We start from the raw sequence: 13,783 nt of genomic DNA on the forward strand, positions 1-13,783 counted from the left end.
TGGTGTCTACTCCACCACGACACTATCGTTCGCTCAAAGGACATGCGGGATAGGAATTCACACGAGAAACCAGGATAATGCCCGGTCCCATAAACCATCGAGAATAATACAATTCTCATTCAAGTCCAATGTGGTGCGTGTAGTCATATCATACCTTCGACGAGTATGGCGCAACCATGCATGAGGTCAACTTCAGGCACTCTTTTGTTTTGTGGGCTGTGCCCATCTGAGGGGAAATTGCTGCGGACCGTCTCTGCGTATATGCCTACGGAATGGCGAAAAGAGCGCAGATGAGCTAAAAACGCGCAGAACACGGAAGGGTCAAGCCATCGACATTAGATTCATCACGGACCATACAATTATCAGGAACATTCCTCTCAATTTCAACACACATTACCTCATACTAGAAACATTTGTCTGTCTTTCTTCTATGCCACACCGAACACATCGTTCTTAACCTAGCCGCTTGCCAGATCATGTTTCCGGAAGATGAACCATCAAGCACATCCGCATGAGTAATAGCAAAATCCACGCATTCTGTCATTGAGAGGTCAGAGGATGTGCTCCTAACTCGAATGTAACGGATGCCAAGTAGGGTCGTCCAACGGCTGCCCCCATATATCGTGTCTCTCGCGGCCCTAGGAATCTCGTCCCTTCCGACATGGCATCCCCAGTCGAGAGTGCAAAGGCGGACGCCGACATCGTGTCAAGTACTCCAAATGACTATGGGATTCAAATACGGTCAATCTGCTCATCTGGCCTGTGATATGGACATGGTTTGACCGTCATACTAACTAGATATCGAACACTCTCCATCCATGTTAATGCTACACAGGACGCGAAGGCGTCGCGCCTCCCACCACAGGGCACTACGGATCCCGCGACAGCTATTCGGCAGATCGATGTGCATCTGCTTGATAGCGAAGAAGTCTACGGCCGTTTCTCGACTTCGCCGACGCTTGGGCTAGAGACTGTCGCCGTTCAACGGAGAGCCAAGTCGGGTGGAAAAAATGTTATCACTCCTCCGAAAACACAATACTGGAAGAAAGTTCTGAATTATGTCTTCGGTGGCTTCAATTTCCTGATGTGGATCGCGTTCATCGTCACCATCGTGTGTCTTCAAACTGTCTCTTCATACTTGCATTTAGCTTTAATCCGCATGTATTAGCTTTCTTACCAACCTCTTGGTGGCCGTGACCCTGCAGCGTTCAACCTTGGTGTCGCTATACTGCTCGTATGTCCCTTGTCACGAATTTGCATCCTTGAAGCTGACCTCGATTCATCAGCTGCTGGTTATCGTCGTATCGGCAACATTCTACGCCCTCGTGGACTGGCATGCTTCACGAATTATGAGCTCCATCAAGACACTCATCGCTGAAGAAGCCGCCGTGATACGCGACGGCAAGCAGCAGACGATTTCTGCCAAGGATATCGTTGTTGGGGACATCGTCGTTCTCTCTATGGGTGATCGTGTTCCTGCAGACTTACGGCTCGTGGAAATATCCAGCGATGTCAGGTTCGACCGCTCACTTTTGACGGGCGAAAGGTAAGTACTGTGCTACATAACTGTGTTGAAACCTGACCCCTTCCTCTTCGAAGTGATATGATTCCGGGGACGCTTGAGAACACCTCGATGAACGCCCTTGAGACCCGTAATCTCGCCCTCACTTCCACCTTTGTCGTGCAGGGTACATGCCGTGGCGTGGTGTTCGCTATTGGCGACAAGTCCGTCATGGGTCGCATTATAGGAATGTCGGGCGAAAGTAAATTCAAACTCACAACCGTTCAACGCGAAGTTTGGTTTTTCACCAAGATTATATCTGGTCTCGCGCTCTTGCTGTTCTGCGTCGCAATGATTGTGTGGGCGACGTGGCTTCGCACCAGCTATCCGACCTACGAAACGGCGAGTGAGGCTATCATCAATTCTATTGGCTGTTTGACTGCCTTCGTACCTCAGGTAAAGTCTCGTGTTGGGTCCTGGTAAAAAGTATGTTGACGCGCTCTCTACCAGGGGCTTCCTGTTGCCGTGGCGCTGTCTCTCACCATTGTTGCGAAGCGTATGGCCAAGCGGAACGTGCTTGTCAAAAACCTGGCAACTATTGAAACTCTCGGCTGTATGTCTGTCCTGTGCTCCGACAAGACAGGAACGCTCACTATGGGCAAGATGGTGAATTAAACTGTCAGTAACGTGATTCCGCTCTGACCATCCTCTTTTGAAGTCTGTGCAGAACGTCGCCTTCCTCGATGCTCAATACCGTCTTGACGATCTGATGGCCTATGAACAAGAGGCTCCAGCGCCCGCAGGGTTGAGCGCTCTTCATATGGTAGCTCGCCTGTGCAACGGAGCAAAGTTTGAGTCGGGCTCTGACAACGTCCCTGTGGTGGAGCGCTCTGTCAAGGGCGATGCGACGGACACCGCAGTCCTTCGCTTCGCCGAATCCCTCAAGATTCCATCTCTCGGTCTCGATGCTGTATCTCTTCTGGCGTCAAACGAGAAGCTCTTCGAGATTCCCTTCAATTCTCGAAATAAGTGGATGCTCACAGCGGTCCGCGAACTTCGTTCAACAGCTCCCAGTGCTGACGACTCCGAACCCGCCATCTGGATGCTTGTGAAAGGGGCTCCGGATGTGCTCTTTCCAGCGTGTACGACGGTCATGCAGTCCAACGGCTCGTGCCTGCCGTTCGACCACAACGCCCGCCGCAGACTCCTTGCTCTCCAGGAGGAATGGAGCACCCAAGGACAACGTGTACTCGCTCTGTGCCGTCGATCATTGAACGACGTGAAGCTCAACATGATTCACGCAACGTCTGCGAATGATGTCGAGGAGTTGATGTATGCAGAATTGCAGAACCTGACGCTGGTTTCTCTCGTCGGTATTCGTGATCCCCCTCGCGCAGACGTACCCAATGCTGTAGCGAAAATTCGTCGGGCGGGAGTGCGAGTATTCATGGTCACTGGAGATTTCAAATTGACGGCACTCGCCATCGCCAGACAGGTATGTTGCGGACACTGTCTTCTCCGTACCATCCTCAATTTCGTTATAGGCTGGAATTGTCACACAGGAGAAAGTCGATACTCTCGAGCAGCTGCGATCAACGGACGGCACCACACGATTTATCGGTGCAACCCCTGCAGAGATCAAACCGAACGAGAATGATCCGATCAGAGCACTCGTCTTGACGGGCGACGACATTGAGACGTTGGAGGCTGACGACTGGGATGTCGTTGTTGGTCACTACACTGAAATCGTCTTCGCACGCACGACTCCGGAACAGAAGCTCAGAATTGTCGAGCAGATCAAGGCTCGCGGGGACAACACTGTCGCCGTTACTGGCGACGGGGTAAATGATGCGCCCGCATTGAAGGCGAGCGATATAGGCGTTGCAATGGGAAGTGGCAGTGATGTTGCAAAGGAAGCGGGTGAGTGTCTCTCTGTTCAGCACAGTTGATCATTGCCGACAAACTTCGCCAGCGGCGATGGTATTGCTCAATAATGATTTCTCTTCTATCGTGGTCGCCATTGAAATGGGCCGCCTCGTGTTCGACAACTTGAAGAAAGTTATGATATATCTGATGCCTGTGAGCGTGACGTAGTGGTCGCACTAGATGTTTCGATTGATCCTCTCCACAGGCCGGAAATTACACTGAATTCATACCCGTCTTCGCTAACGTGTTCCTGGGAATGCAGATCGCCCTCAGCTCCTATTTGCAAGTCTGCTTCTGCATAACAAACGATGTAGTGATGTCCATATCCCTCATGTATGAGAAGCCCGAGGCTGGTCAGTGCTCTTTCCGGGTTCACGGTATTTTATCACTCATATCCCTTAGATCTTATGTTGCGCAAGCCACGCAACGCAAGGACCGATAGGTTGACCGACTGGCGCTTCTTCATTCAGATCTACCTGGTACGTCGATCTCCGATGCACGCCAAGTATTGTCCTCAACGATGTTTCCCAGTTCATCGGGCTGATGATGTGGCCGTGTGCCATGAGCATGTGGTTCCTATACATGAAGCAACAGGGCCTCGGCTTCCGCGATGTCATCCTCGTATACGACAAGTGGACGGACGGATACAAGGGCTATTCTATTGCCCAGCTTACCCATTTCGTCTCGGTCGGCCAGTGCACCTAGTATGTGCATATTTACTGTCCTTGTCTATTGCTTGTTGATCACGGTGGATGCGCGGCCAGCTATGTGGCAATGGTGTTCATGCAGTATGGCGGACTGCTTTCTGTGCGCAATCGCCGAGTCTCGATCCTGCAGTCAAATCCACTCTGGGGTCCCCGCCGCAACCTCGTAGTACCGCTTGGCATGATCGGCACTGCGCTCATCGCCGTTGTCAATCTCTATGGTCCCGGACTACAGGACGTCTTTGGGACGGCCCCGATCCCCGGCATGTTCTGGGGCATTCCGTTCGCGTTTGCTCTCGGGATTCTCACAATGGACGAGATCAGGAAGGCGATCGTGCGCGCGTATCCTAGGGTAAGGAATGTTCTTACTCGGGCGAGGGGATCTTTTGCTGACTTGTGCATAGTCAATTGTCGCCAAAATGGCTTGGTAATACCATTAGGCTGTCTCGGCTTCATAGTCAGTGTGTACAGACTGTGTTCCATCGGTTCAGATTTAAGTATCTAAACATAGCGATTGGAGGCCCTGTGTGTAGTAGGGTTTCTCTCTATCTCCCTTCGCATTTTCGTATAATACGCTTGGATACTGAATCATGCTAATCCTTGAAAAAACGACGGCCATCAGCGATCCCCAGTGCCCACGAGTGAGTGATCCCTGACGATTTGGTGATAGCTTGTTTCATGCGCTCGTCCGCCTGTTGTAAGAAGACAGTGATTTTGTGGGCAGCTAGAGGATTTTTTCACGATGCGAGAACTGAGGATGGATGTCCTTCATCTCACAGAGGGATCTGGTGAATTGAGTGGCAATGACGATCAAGCGTGACAGAATCGAGTGCAGTCACGGATCACGTGGCGTTACTGATCGTGACTGACGCGTGCAGCGTACCCAGAGCCTGTGGAAGTGAAAAGGAAGCAGCGACGTGTGCTCTCGGGAGACCAACGCGGCGCATATCGAAGCAGAAAAAAATGCAACAATAGTATGTGGAAGTTCGAGACTATCGTTTCTATGTCTATATTGAATAATCTATATGCTTCAGCAGCTCCTCCCAGCTGAACTCGTCTGGCTTTTCGTGGAATGCCTTCAGTAAGGCAGTCCGCTCGTTCTCCCCATCACTCCACAGATAGAATCTCTGCACTGCGATTGCCAGCAATTGCGCATCCTGCTGGCTTAACATATATCGCCCGTCACCCTTCGCTGCTCCTGCCCCTGGCGAGCTAGTTGAAGGGGTGATCTCGCCTCGCAGCAATACCATCCCATGCGACTTGGCAAGGTCAGTGTAATGAGTCATGACCAGGTATGGAGTAGCGAAAGAGTTGCGCATCTTGTACTCTTGCAGTGGCGTAAACAGGATTGTGGATGTCTGAGGGTTGGGAGAAGGCTGATGCGGTTCGAAGATATCCCTGGTCGTTAACGGTCCTCGGGGCGGTCCATGGAAATCCCATTGCATGAAGTAGAACTCGTACGCTGGGATATCATCACCCTGCGCGGCTTCGGTTTTAAGACGAGGAACGGGGACGACAAAGGTCGGGTACTTGAGCGCCACATCCATCATTTTGCTGTACGTGTCGACCGGGACACTGGCGGAAAGGAAGCCGCGCCCAGTACCACCAGAACGTGAGGAATGGTACGCTCGCCATAACATAGATAATTGCTCGGGAGTATGAGGACTACTCAACAATCTGTCAAGATTGAATATACTATTGAGTGGCTGAGGAACACAATGCATGTTCTAGTGAGTGTGAGCAGTATATCATCGTAGATAATGCCTATTCACCTTGACAGGAGAGCTATCCCGCCGTCCAGTAGATTGAGAACTAGAAGGTGTTAAAGAGGCTGATTTTAACGGTGTAGATGTGCTTTGTGGAGCTGATTCAGCGGTAGACGAGGCCCTCCGGGCTTCCGCTGCTAGCCTTTGCCTTCGTTTCTCCTTCTCCTGCTCCTTAAGTTCGTTAAGCAAGTCGGTAACACTTTTACCTTGCCTGGTACAACGTAATAATGATTTACAATCCACAGAGTAGCCGTAACACGATGATAACTCACTCTTGTGCGCGTTTCTGAAGTTTGTCCGCATACTTCGCCTCGTAGTTAATAGTCCGAGATTGACTCAAATCATTACGAAGAACAGCGCAGCTGCAGAAGGAAGATCGCAGTACACGCCGCCCAGAGTGAACGCGCAGAGCGCGTCCAGTTTTAAACATAACAATAGCTGTGAAACGACAGAAAGCCGAGGAACCAGCGGGCTGAGGGACCGTCTGCAGACGGAAGCTGGAGATCGCGAAAGCCGACGCGTGCCACGTGCGGGCGAGCGGAATTTGCCGGCGAATGGGAGTGACGGCTGTAGGCGCGTTGGCCAGCCTACCGGCCGAAAGACATCCTCCTTTGCACCTCCCTTCAACCGTCCACCGTTGCACAGTCTGCATCGCCGGCACCTGTCTGCTCCAGCATGGCGTTCTCGAGTCGCACACACGAGAAGAAACGCGACATTAGGCCACCACCTCTGGCGGAGAGCTCCTCATCCAGCACCACCGCGAGCAGGCTTGACGTCGTGTCCAAGGCCATCCTGGCGCCGTTCACCCACAGGAAGCATGATTCAACAAAGATGATAGCAGACTGTACGTGACAGTATTTACCCGCATCTGGGCTGTGAGACTGACGCGTACTAAGTGGCTCCGGTCATCATGACTCCACGCGTAATAAATGCTGCAACTGTCTCGGGCAGACCTCGCGCGTCGGTCGGCGGGTCGAGTGCACGCATGGACTTTGCGACCCTCGGGCGCGCCCCGATGCATTTGAGTCTGGGCAGACGCCGGATCACTTCGCGTGACCTGCAGATCGTCGAAGCAACAGATGAGCTGCTGAGTGAGGAGGTGCCGGAGCCCGACGGCGTCGCGCAGAACGTCAGTCTTTTACGCGGGTTTAATGCGACGATCCCAAGCGCGGAGAAAAGCCGTATCCGGCGGAGACAGACACGTAACGTGGATGCTCCGCGGCTAGGATTGAAGAGGCTGGGGATGAGCGCGCGAGGAATGCTAGGAGGTGAGGAAGACCACGACGGTGAGAGTGTAGCGAGTGAGGAAGATGTCGTGTATATCTCCAACTCGGAGACGCGAGGTAGGAAAAGCAAGGGCAAGCGAAGGGGTAGGCAGAGCTTGAGTGCCGGAAAGACATTTGGACGAGAAGAGCTCCTACGCCAGACGCAGGAGATCGAGCGCGACAAGGAGAATCTCCATGTCCGCCGAGTAAGTTCCTGATGTCTCGTTGTGCTACTCCACAGCGCTCAGTCCAGCGTGGTAGACACTTATCAACAGCGAGATTGTGGAAATCACGAACAAGATCGAAGCGCTTGATGCTATGCGTGCCAAGCTGGAGCACGATCTATTGAAGCTGCAGGAGGATGAGCTGGAGTTGGACGACGAACGTGAGTACATGAACCCTAGTCCGATCGCGCTTGCCTCACGAACACATGCGTAGTTGAGGGCGTCAAGGAGCGATTAGAGCTTGAGGAGTCTACAAGTCGAACCCGGGGTGTTGTACACGTAGATCATATTCAAAGCTCTCGGAGACGTAAAGGTTCGTGGTTCCGACATTAAATGGCGGAGTTCTGTTGACTCTGGGTGCTCCATCCAGGACCCGCTTTCTTGCCGTCAGAACATGACGAGCTGCCACCAGGTGTTGCCTTCATGGTGAGGTATAGAATTCCCTGCTGAACACTATTTCTAACAACTCTGAAGACCCTAGCTGGTCATTCGACACCAATTACGGCTCTCGACTTTTCAGAACCGTACGGCACGCTAGTCAGCGCATCACAGGAAGACTCGCAGCCTAGGGTCTGGGACTTGCTCACGGGCGAGGAGGTTGGCCGACTACGAGGCCACCAGGGTACTGTAAAGTGCGTCCAGGTGGAAGACCAGGTCTGCCTGACAGGCGGGGAGGATGGAACTGTGCACGTGTGGGATTTGCGGAGGGTGGACGATGACGACGAGTGGGAGGGCGCAATGCTGAGCCTAAGCGATGTCGCCGAGGAGGATGAAAGCCAGGACGGAGGCGTTGTAAAGACCAATGGTATTCGTTCGGGCTCAAGCAAACCGTCGAGTGTATCCGAGCGAGATGGTCCTTGTATCCGAGTTCTCGAGGGTCATACGAAGACCGTCTCCACGTTGTACTTTGAGGACGAATGCCTGGTAGGTCGTTCCTCCCCATTGCAAGTCTGTTGCGCTCGACTTACATATTCATTCCCCAGGTTACAGGCGCGTCCGACAAAACCATGCGGCAGTGGGACCTCAATACCGGCCAATGTGTCATGACCATGGACATACTTTGGGCAATCTCTCACCCAACAGCCGCAATTCCAGGCAATGCCTTACCAAATCATCTCTTCTCCGGTGCTGCCGCTGCTGCAGGCACCTTCGCGGTACCCACTCCCCCTTATGCTGACGGCACCTGGGACATGTACGAAGACTTCGTCGGTGCGGTGCAGTTCTGGGGCTATGCGCTGGTCAGTGGAAGTGGAGATGGTGCGGTACGGATGTGGGACAGTGCGTCATTCAAATTTACTTCGGTTTTCGCTGCTCTTATACCTTACATGCTCAGTGCGGACTGGCCAGCCTCACCGCACACTACTAGGCCATACTGGACCCGTCACCTGCTTACAATTCGATGAGCTGCACGTCATAAGCGGTAGTCTAGACAAGTCTATTCGGGTCAGTGTCAGAAGCTCTAGCCATCCTCGTACTGTGTTGACTGAGATGGCGATGCAGATATGGGATCTGCGGACAGGAGGCATTTTCGAGACCCTCAAGTATGACCACGCTGTTTCCGCACTGCAGTTCGACACTCGGAAGATCGTGGCCGCAACTGGGGAGAATGGCGTTAAGGTGAGCTCGGGCTTTGAGCAGAAAGAATGGCATGCTGACGTTGGAACAGATCTACAACCGCACCAGCATGCAGCATTCGACACTCATGACGAACGGCCATATGAAGCCAGTGGAGAGACTACGTTATATGGATCGATATCTTGTCTCTGGTGCACGCGACTCGACGGTGAAGATCTGGGCTCTGTGATCCTCTACTTGTATTCGCGATTAGCATAAAATAGTCATATCCCTTATGGACCGGGTCCTGTGTCTGAAGCAAACAATGTAGCATACCATGCCGATCTGATCTAGTAGATGTTTGTTGATCCAAGTGTGCTGGGTTTGGATTGATCAGCGCAAATTGGCAGACAAATGGCATGTCATCGTGCCAAGGCAAGGTTTATGTTCTGCAAACGTTGATAGAGTGTTTGCGGCAGTTTAGGTATGGCGTATTACAGTAAGGTATAGACATCCACAAGTACATGCTGGAATGTCGACAGCGTTGACACTTCCATGATTGTCATGCAGGCGTTGACCATCCGAAGTCCAATATAAGGGCGAATCCGTATGATCGTAGGTCGTATTCTCGGCGTAGGAGCGGTAAACTGAGAGATTGACTTAGGGTCTCGAGCGCTGTCGGATTAGTTGAGTTGTTTGCATCCGTTACAGATGGTAGATCCTCTGGATGGCGTGATAACAAATCGAGGGATGCGTTATGCGGGATGAGGGGTGGGGCAGTCATATTTTGCGCTGATTCTCGGGCGAACGGCCAGACAGACTCCCAGATTCCGGACAGTAGTCTTGATCGACCTTCGACTTCATCCGGCGGAGGCTGTGTCGATTGTGAACGCGGTGACGAACCGGCCGCCACGTCTTCGCTATCCTTCTCACGAGATTTCATCTTCTCCTCCAACTCGCCCTTCAATCGAAGCACGCTTTGCTGCTCCCAGCGCGTGACATTGAAAGGTATGAAGGCACCCGCGCTCGGGATGTCACACCAACAGCGGTCGAGCATGGGCACATTCGCGGGCTTCATAGCCTCCGGGAGGGTAGGCAGCAGCGCGGCGAGAGCGTCAGCGTATGTGGTGATATTTTCTGACCAGGGCACGGTCAACGGGCTTTCGAGTGGTACTGGCGGCCAGTAGCAGGAGGACACGAACATAGCCGAGAGCAGGACTATGCAGTAAAAGCTAGGATGGATTATCAGTTTGACAATTTTTCATGGATTTATGGCACTAACCATGGCCGTGCATGTAGCGTCAATGAGAAGAGGAACAGCCAGAGGAAGAATGGTGGCGCGATAGGAAATGGAAGCAGGACAAGGGGTAGGTACCACCGTGTGCACCTAGGCATTGGCTTGTTGAACAGCTTGCTACACTGTTATGATAATGAATTGCTTACCACATAGCTCAACGCGTAACACGGACCGACTGTAGCCTGCTCCAGCGAGGAATGCGACGCGCGGACTTGAAGGCTTGAGGCAAGCCGACTTCATACTAATGCTGTGGTTCCCGACGGCAAGAGCTAGGGTTAGGGCCTATGGGGTCCAGGGATGGGGTTAGGTCTTCGTAGGGTTAGAGCTTCTCGAACCCTAAGGGAAGCAGCTCCTGCCATTCTGAGCACGCTGTGGCGTGCGAGTTCGTTCTCCAAGGTTCGGGACGATTCCAAGTGTTGCCTTTATTATCTGCGCGTCTTACGGTTTTTAATCCTATCCTTACTTCGACGACCAATATGCCGGTACATCCAGAAGTTTTGTGGGCTCAGCGCAGCTCGGAGATCGATGAAAAGAAAGTGAGTGGTCTCGATACTTGCCCCGCGCCTGTACACTATACGTTACTGACTTGCGCAATCGCATCATCTGTGACGCGTCCTGGTTGCGTAGAACGTGCTCTATGCCACCATAAACCTGGCCGATATCAAGCCCGAGACACTCGAGTACAACCTCACGCCAACGTCGATATCTTTTAAGGCGCGGGCCGGAAAGTAGGCGACGCAACATTGAGTAGTGTATCTCATGCTGACGTTAATCGCGCAGTGCTGACAAGGGCATTGAGGAGAAGGACTACGAGTTCAACTTCGACCTCTATGCCGAAGTCGTCCCTGAAGTGCGTCCGCCACTCTGAGCATACCGCGTCTGCTAACCATCGTGATCGCGATCATTTCCTCATTTCGCAGGAGTCGGGCAAAAGCCTGTCCAGTCGTGCCTTTGCAATTGTATTGCGCAAGAAGGAGAAAAAAGCCGAGTTCTGGCCGCGTCTGACGAAGGAGAAGATCAGGACGCCATTCATCAAGACCGACTTCAGTAAATGGGTGGATGAGGACGAGCAGGACGGTGAGGCGCCCGCAGCCGAGGATGACTTTGACATGGGCGGCATGGGCGGTATGGGAGGTATGCCAGGCATGGGCGGTATGGGTGGCATGCCTGGAATGGGTGGCATGGGTGGCATGGGTGGAATGGGTGGCATGGGCGGCATGGACTTCGAACAGGTATGTCCGCATGCACCTCTACTTCAGAGCAGAGATACTGATATGCAATCCAGATGATGAAGTCCATGGGCGGCGACGCTGCGGCCGGCCTGGGTGGCGACGGTCCTGGTCTGTCAGGTGCAGGGCACGAGTCCGACGATTCTGACGATGAAGGCCCACCGCCACTCGAGGAGGCAGAGGCCCCCAAGGCATGAGTGGCGCATTCGCTAGAGGGACTCGTGAAGATCGGAGATGCTTGGGACTATGTAGTAGTCGACATGAGTCGGGCTTTGATACGCCCAATGTGTATCTATGTAAATGCCGGTGATCTTTTCATTGCTTGATCTCAATCATTGTCCAAATGAATGCACAATCGCACATATCGTACTTTCAATGGATGGGTCGAAAATAGAACAGTGAAAAGAAGGACAAATTAGATTGTCAATTTGACATGATACATGAAATCTCAACTTAGTGTGTTACAATCTTTATTCTTCCAGATTAGGCACAGAAATGCTGATTGGGTGAACACGCCACCCAGTGCAAAATCAAGTCTTGATGTCGTACACTTTGGTTCACACCCTTGTAACAGACCATACCAAGATACCCGCCCAAGCGCCCTCCTCGTCTACCTCTGCGGACGCCCCGTCCCTCCGCTGCTGCAAGCTCGCCTCTACGCGCACCGTGCCCGGCGGGAACACCTCTCCGTCCCACAGCGCACGCCAGCTTTCCGGTGAGTGGCAGAACATAGGCTCTGTGCGCCAGCCCTTCTCACCCACCCGCTCGCGCACGCGCCGGAGCCCTTTGCTGGAACGTCCTCCATGAGCGCCAAAGATGAGCGAGCCTGGGGCGGGGGACAGCAGCCCCGCGAGGGCCCGCGCGAGCTGCGCCTGGTGCGCTTCGTCGAAGAGATGGAAGAATGACGAGGCGTGCACGGCTGAGACGTGCCCGAGAAGCTGCCCAAGCGTGGTGACGCTGGCGAGCGCAGGTGCGGGACTCGTGGGCAACGCCATGAGAGGCGGCGTCGGCGGGAGGAAGGTGGCGGAGAGCGCGTCACCCGCGACGAACGGCACGGGGAAGGTGGCGGGCGTGGTGTTGAACAGCTTGTGGCCGAGGTCCCAGAATTCTGAGCGGGTTGACGAGTCTATGAGACACTGGGTCAGATGTGGCTGTGCTTACCTGGGTGAAGGTCTGACGCTATGGCGTTTTGGACGGCGAAGCCATCCGCAACGGCCTTGCGTACGTCATTCCTAACTGGCAGGGACGTTTTAGCGTGGCTGGACTATGTTGTGACAATGCACCACTGACAACAGCAGCCAACATCCATGAATATGGCACCGTCGCGCTCCTGGCCCAACTTAAGAAGTTGGGCATAGGCAGGCAAGCGCGATATCTTGAGTCTAGGAGGATTGCCTGGGTCTCACGCATGGGCAACTGTGACAGAAGAAACTAACGCACTTGGTGAAGTTGAAGCGAAATATACAACTATATCGATGAACCTGGCCGCACGCATTTCTCGGTCCCGCATTCTGCGTTACGAGCAGTAATCGCCTACCTTGTATGCCTCCGCCTGTACTTTCATGATGTGCGCTTTGAGTGCATGTTCATCGTTGATGCCAGTCTGTGACTTGAAGAACGCGAGCTCCTCGCCGTCAAGGGCATAGTGCTTGCCGTCTAGCAAGGGTTCTGCGTTATCGGACATCCTGGGTGTGGTGTGCCACGAATTGCGCAGCAGGGCCTTTTATACCGAGCCATGACGGCTTTGTAGTCAGTCCTTCAGAGCGGCTCGTTCTAGGATTGGTACTCGGCCGAGGTGCCTGCAAGCGTGCCGGCCGAGATGTGATGGGTGGAGGTACAGTTCGGCACGAGTACAGCTGAACGTGTACATATGACCTGCGCTGATCAATAGGTACTAGGTAAGGATTGTAAGCCTATCTCTTCGATGAAGCTAATGGTGATACCATACTGTGGAGTATGGGGTTTTGCAAAGTCGATCAATTTTGCAAAACACCGTGATCTCATCTTCTACCTTAAAGACTGTACTTCTGACACTTGTATGACATTATAGACATACATTGTAGTCTACTTGTGAAGCCGATTGAGGAGAAATAGATTTGTTGTGGAATGGGAGCCTTAAGACACTTTGTATGGCTTTCTGCAAATTCTTGATAAGACAGATGTACAGTGATTATGAGCCGTTGTCCCCAATCGGACATCCGATTTAGTATGTTCCAACCATGCCTTTCTTGATCCTCCAGCCCGATATGCTGTCAATAGAATGAATCGCGCTGTGTGGATGGTTTGCAAAATGAACGTGACATTCCCTGCCACCATG

At 52.8% G+C, this 13,783-nt stretch overlaps 6 protein-coding genes across 6 annotated transcripts; 3 read left to right on the plus strand and 3 right to left on the minus strand.

The window, feature by feature from the left end:
* Positions 1-1,084: 1,084 nt before the first annotated feature.
* POSPLADRAFT_1064349 (hypothetical protein) lies at positions 1,085-4,734 on the plus strand (the record flags this gene model as incomplete). Its single annotated transcript, XM_024481791.1, has 13 exons — positions 1,085-1,111; positions 1,169-1,234; positions 1,287-1,546; positions 1,600-1,957; positions 2,012-2,167; positions 2,220-2,996; positions 3,046-3,421; positions 3,474-3,580; positions 3,633-3,780; positions 3,830-3,906; positions 3,959-4,131; positions 4,192-4,483; positions 4,536-4,734. The coding sequence occupies 13 exons, from the start codon at positions 1,085-1,087 to the stop codon at positions 4,560-4,562; spliced, it is 2,844 nt and encodes a 947-aa protein (XP_024344715.1). The 3' UTR covers positions 4,563-4,734.
* Positions 4,735-5,138: 404 nt separating this feature from the next.
* Positions 5,139-6,327, minus strand: POSPLADRAFT_1043099 (hypothetical protein; the record flags this gene model as incomplete). Its single annotated transcript, XM_024478226.1, has 3 exons — positions 5,139-5,837; positions 5,904-6,108; positions 6,170-6,327. The coding sequence occupies 3 exons, from the start codon at positions 6,325-6,327 to the stop codon at positions 5,139-5,141; spliced, it is 1,062 nt and encodes a 353-aa protein (XP_024344716.1).
* Positions 6,328-6,882: 555 nt separating this feature from the next.
* Positions 6,883-9,190, plus strand: POSPLADRAFT_1130395 (hypothetical protein; the record flags this gene model as incomplete). The annotated part of the gene is made up of 9 exons (XM_024483948.1): positions 6,883-7,368; positions 7,424-7,547; positions 7,601-7,699; positions 7,757-7,798; positions 7,868-8,310; positions 8,370-8,664; positions 8,720-8,829; positions 8,887-9,003; positions 9,053-9,190. 9 exons carry the CDS (start codon positions 6,883-6,885, stop codon positions 9,188-9,190), a joined length of 1,854 nt encoding a protein of 617 aa, XP_024344717.1.
* A 191-nt stretch (positions 9,191-9,381) lies between these two features.
* On the minus strand, positions 9,382-10,449 carry POSPLADRAFT_1072619 (hypothetical protein). Its single transcript, XM_024482531.1, has 3 exons — positions 10,384-10,449; positions 10,223-10,327; positions 9,382-10,172 (listed from the first exon to the last, which is right to left on the minus strand). The coding sequence occupies exons 1-3, from the start codon at positions 10,386-10,388 to the stop codon at positions 9,503-9,505; spliced, it is 780 nt and encodes a 259-aa protein (XP_024344718.1). The 5' UTR covers positions 10,389-10,449; the 3' UTR covers positions 9,382-9,502.
* Positions 10,450-10,702: 253 nt separating this feature from the next.
* POSPLADRAFT_1038240 (hypothetical protein) lies at positions 10,703-11,784 on the plus strand. Its single transcript, XM_024477353.1, has 5 exons — positions 10,703-10,773; positions 10,865-10,965; positions 11,018-11,087; positions 11,158-11,469; positions 11,523-11,784. The coding sequence occupies exons 1-5, from the start codon at positions 10,714-10,716 to the stop codon at positions 11,661-11,663; spliced, it is 684 nt and encodes a 227-aa protein (XP_024344719.1). The 5' UTR covers positions 10,703-10,713; the 3' UTR covers positions 11,664-11,784.
* A 182-nt stretch (positions 11,785-11,966) lies between these two features.
* Positions 11,967-13,158, minus strand: POSPLADRAFT_1038243 (hypothetical protein). Its single transcript, XM_024477354.1, has 5 exons — positions 13,004-13,158; positions 12,907-12,947; positions 12,757-12,848; positions 12,628-12,702; positions 11,967-12,574 (listed from the first exon to the last, which is right to left on the minus strand). Exons 1-5 carry the CDS (start codon positions 13,148-13,150, stop codon positions 12,024-12,026), a joined length of 906 nt encoding a protein of 301 aa, XP_024344720.1. The 5' UTR covers positions 13,151-13,158; the 3' UTR covers positions 11,967-12,023.
* Positions 13,159-13,783: the final 625 nt, after the last annotated feature.

This window comes from Postia placenta (genome assembly GCF_002117355.1).
Source record: "Postia placenta MAD-698-R-SB12 unplaced genomic scaffold POSPLAscaffold_1, whole genome shotgun sequence".
In the NCBI taxonomy this organism is placed as follows: domain Eukaryota; kingdom Fungi; phylum Basidiomycota; class Agaricomycetes; order Polyporales; family Adustoporiaceae; genus Rhodonia; species Rhodonia placenta.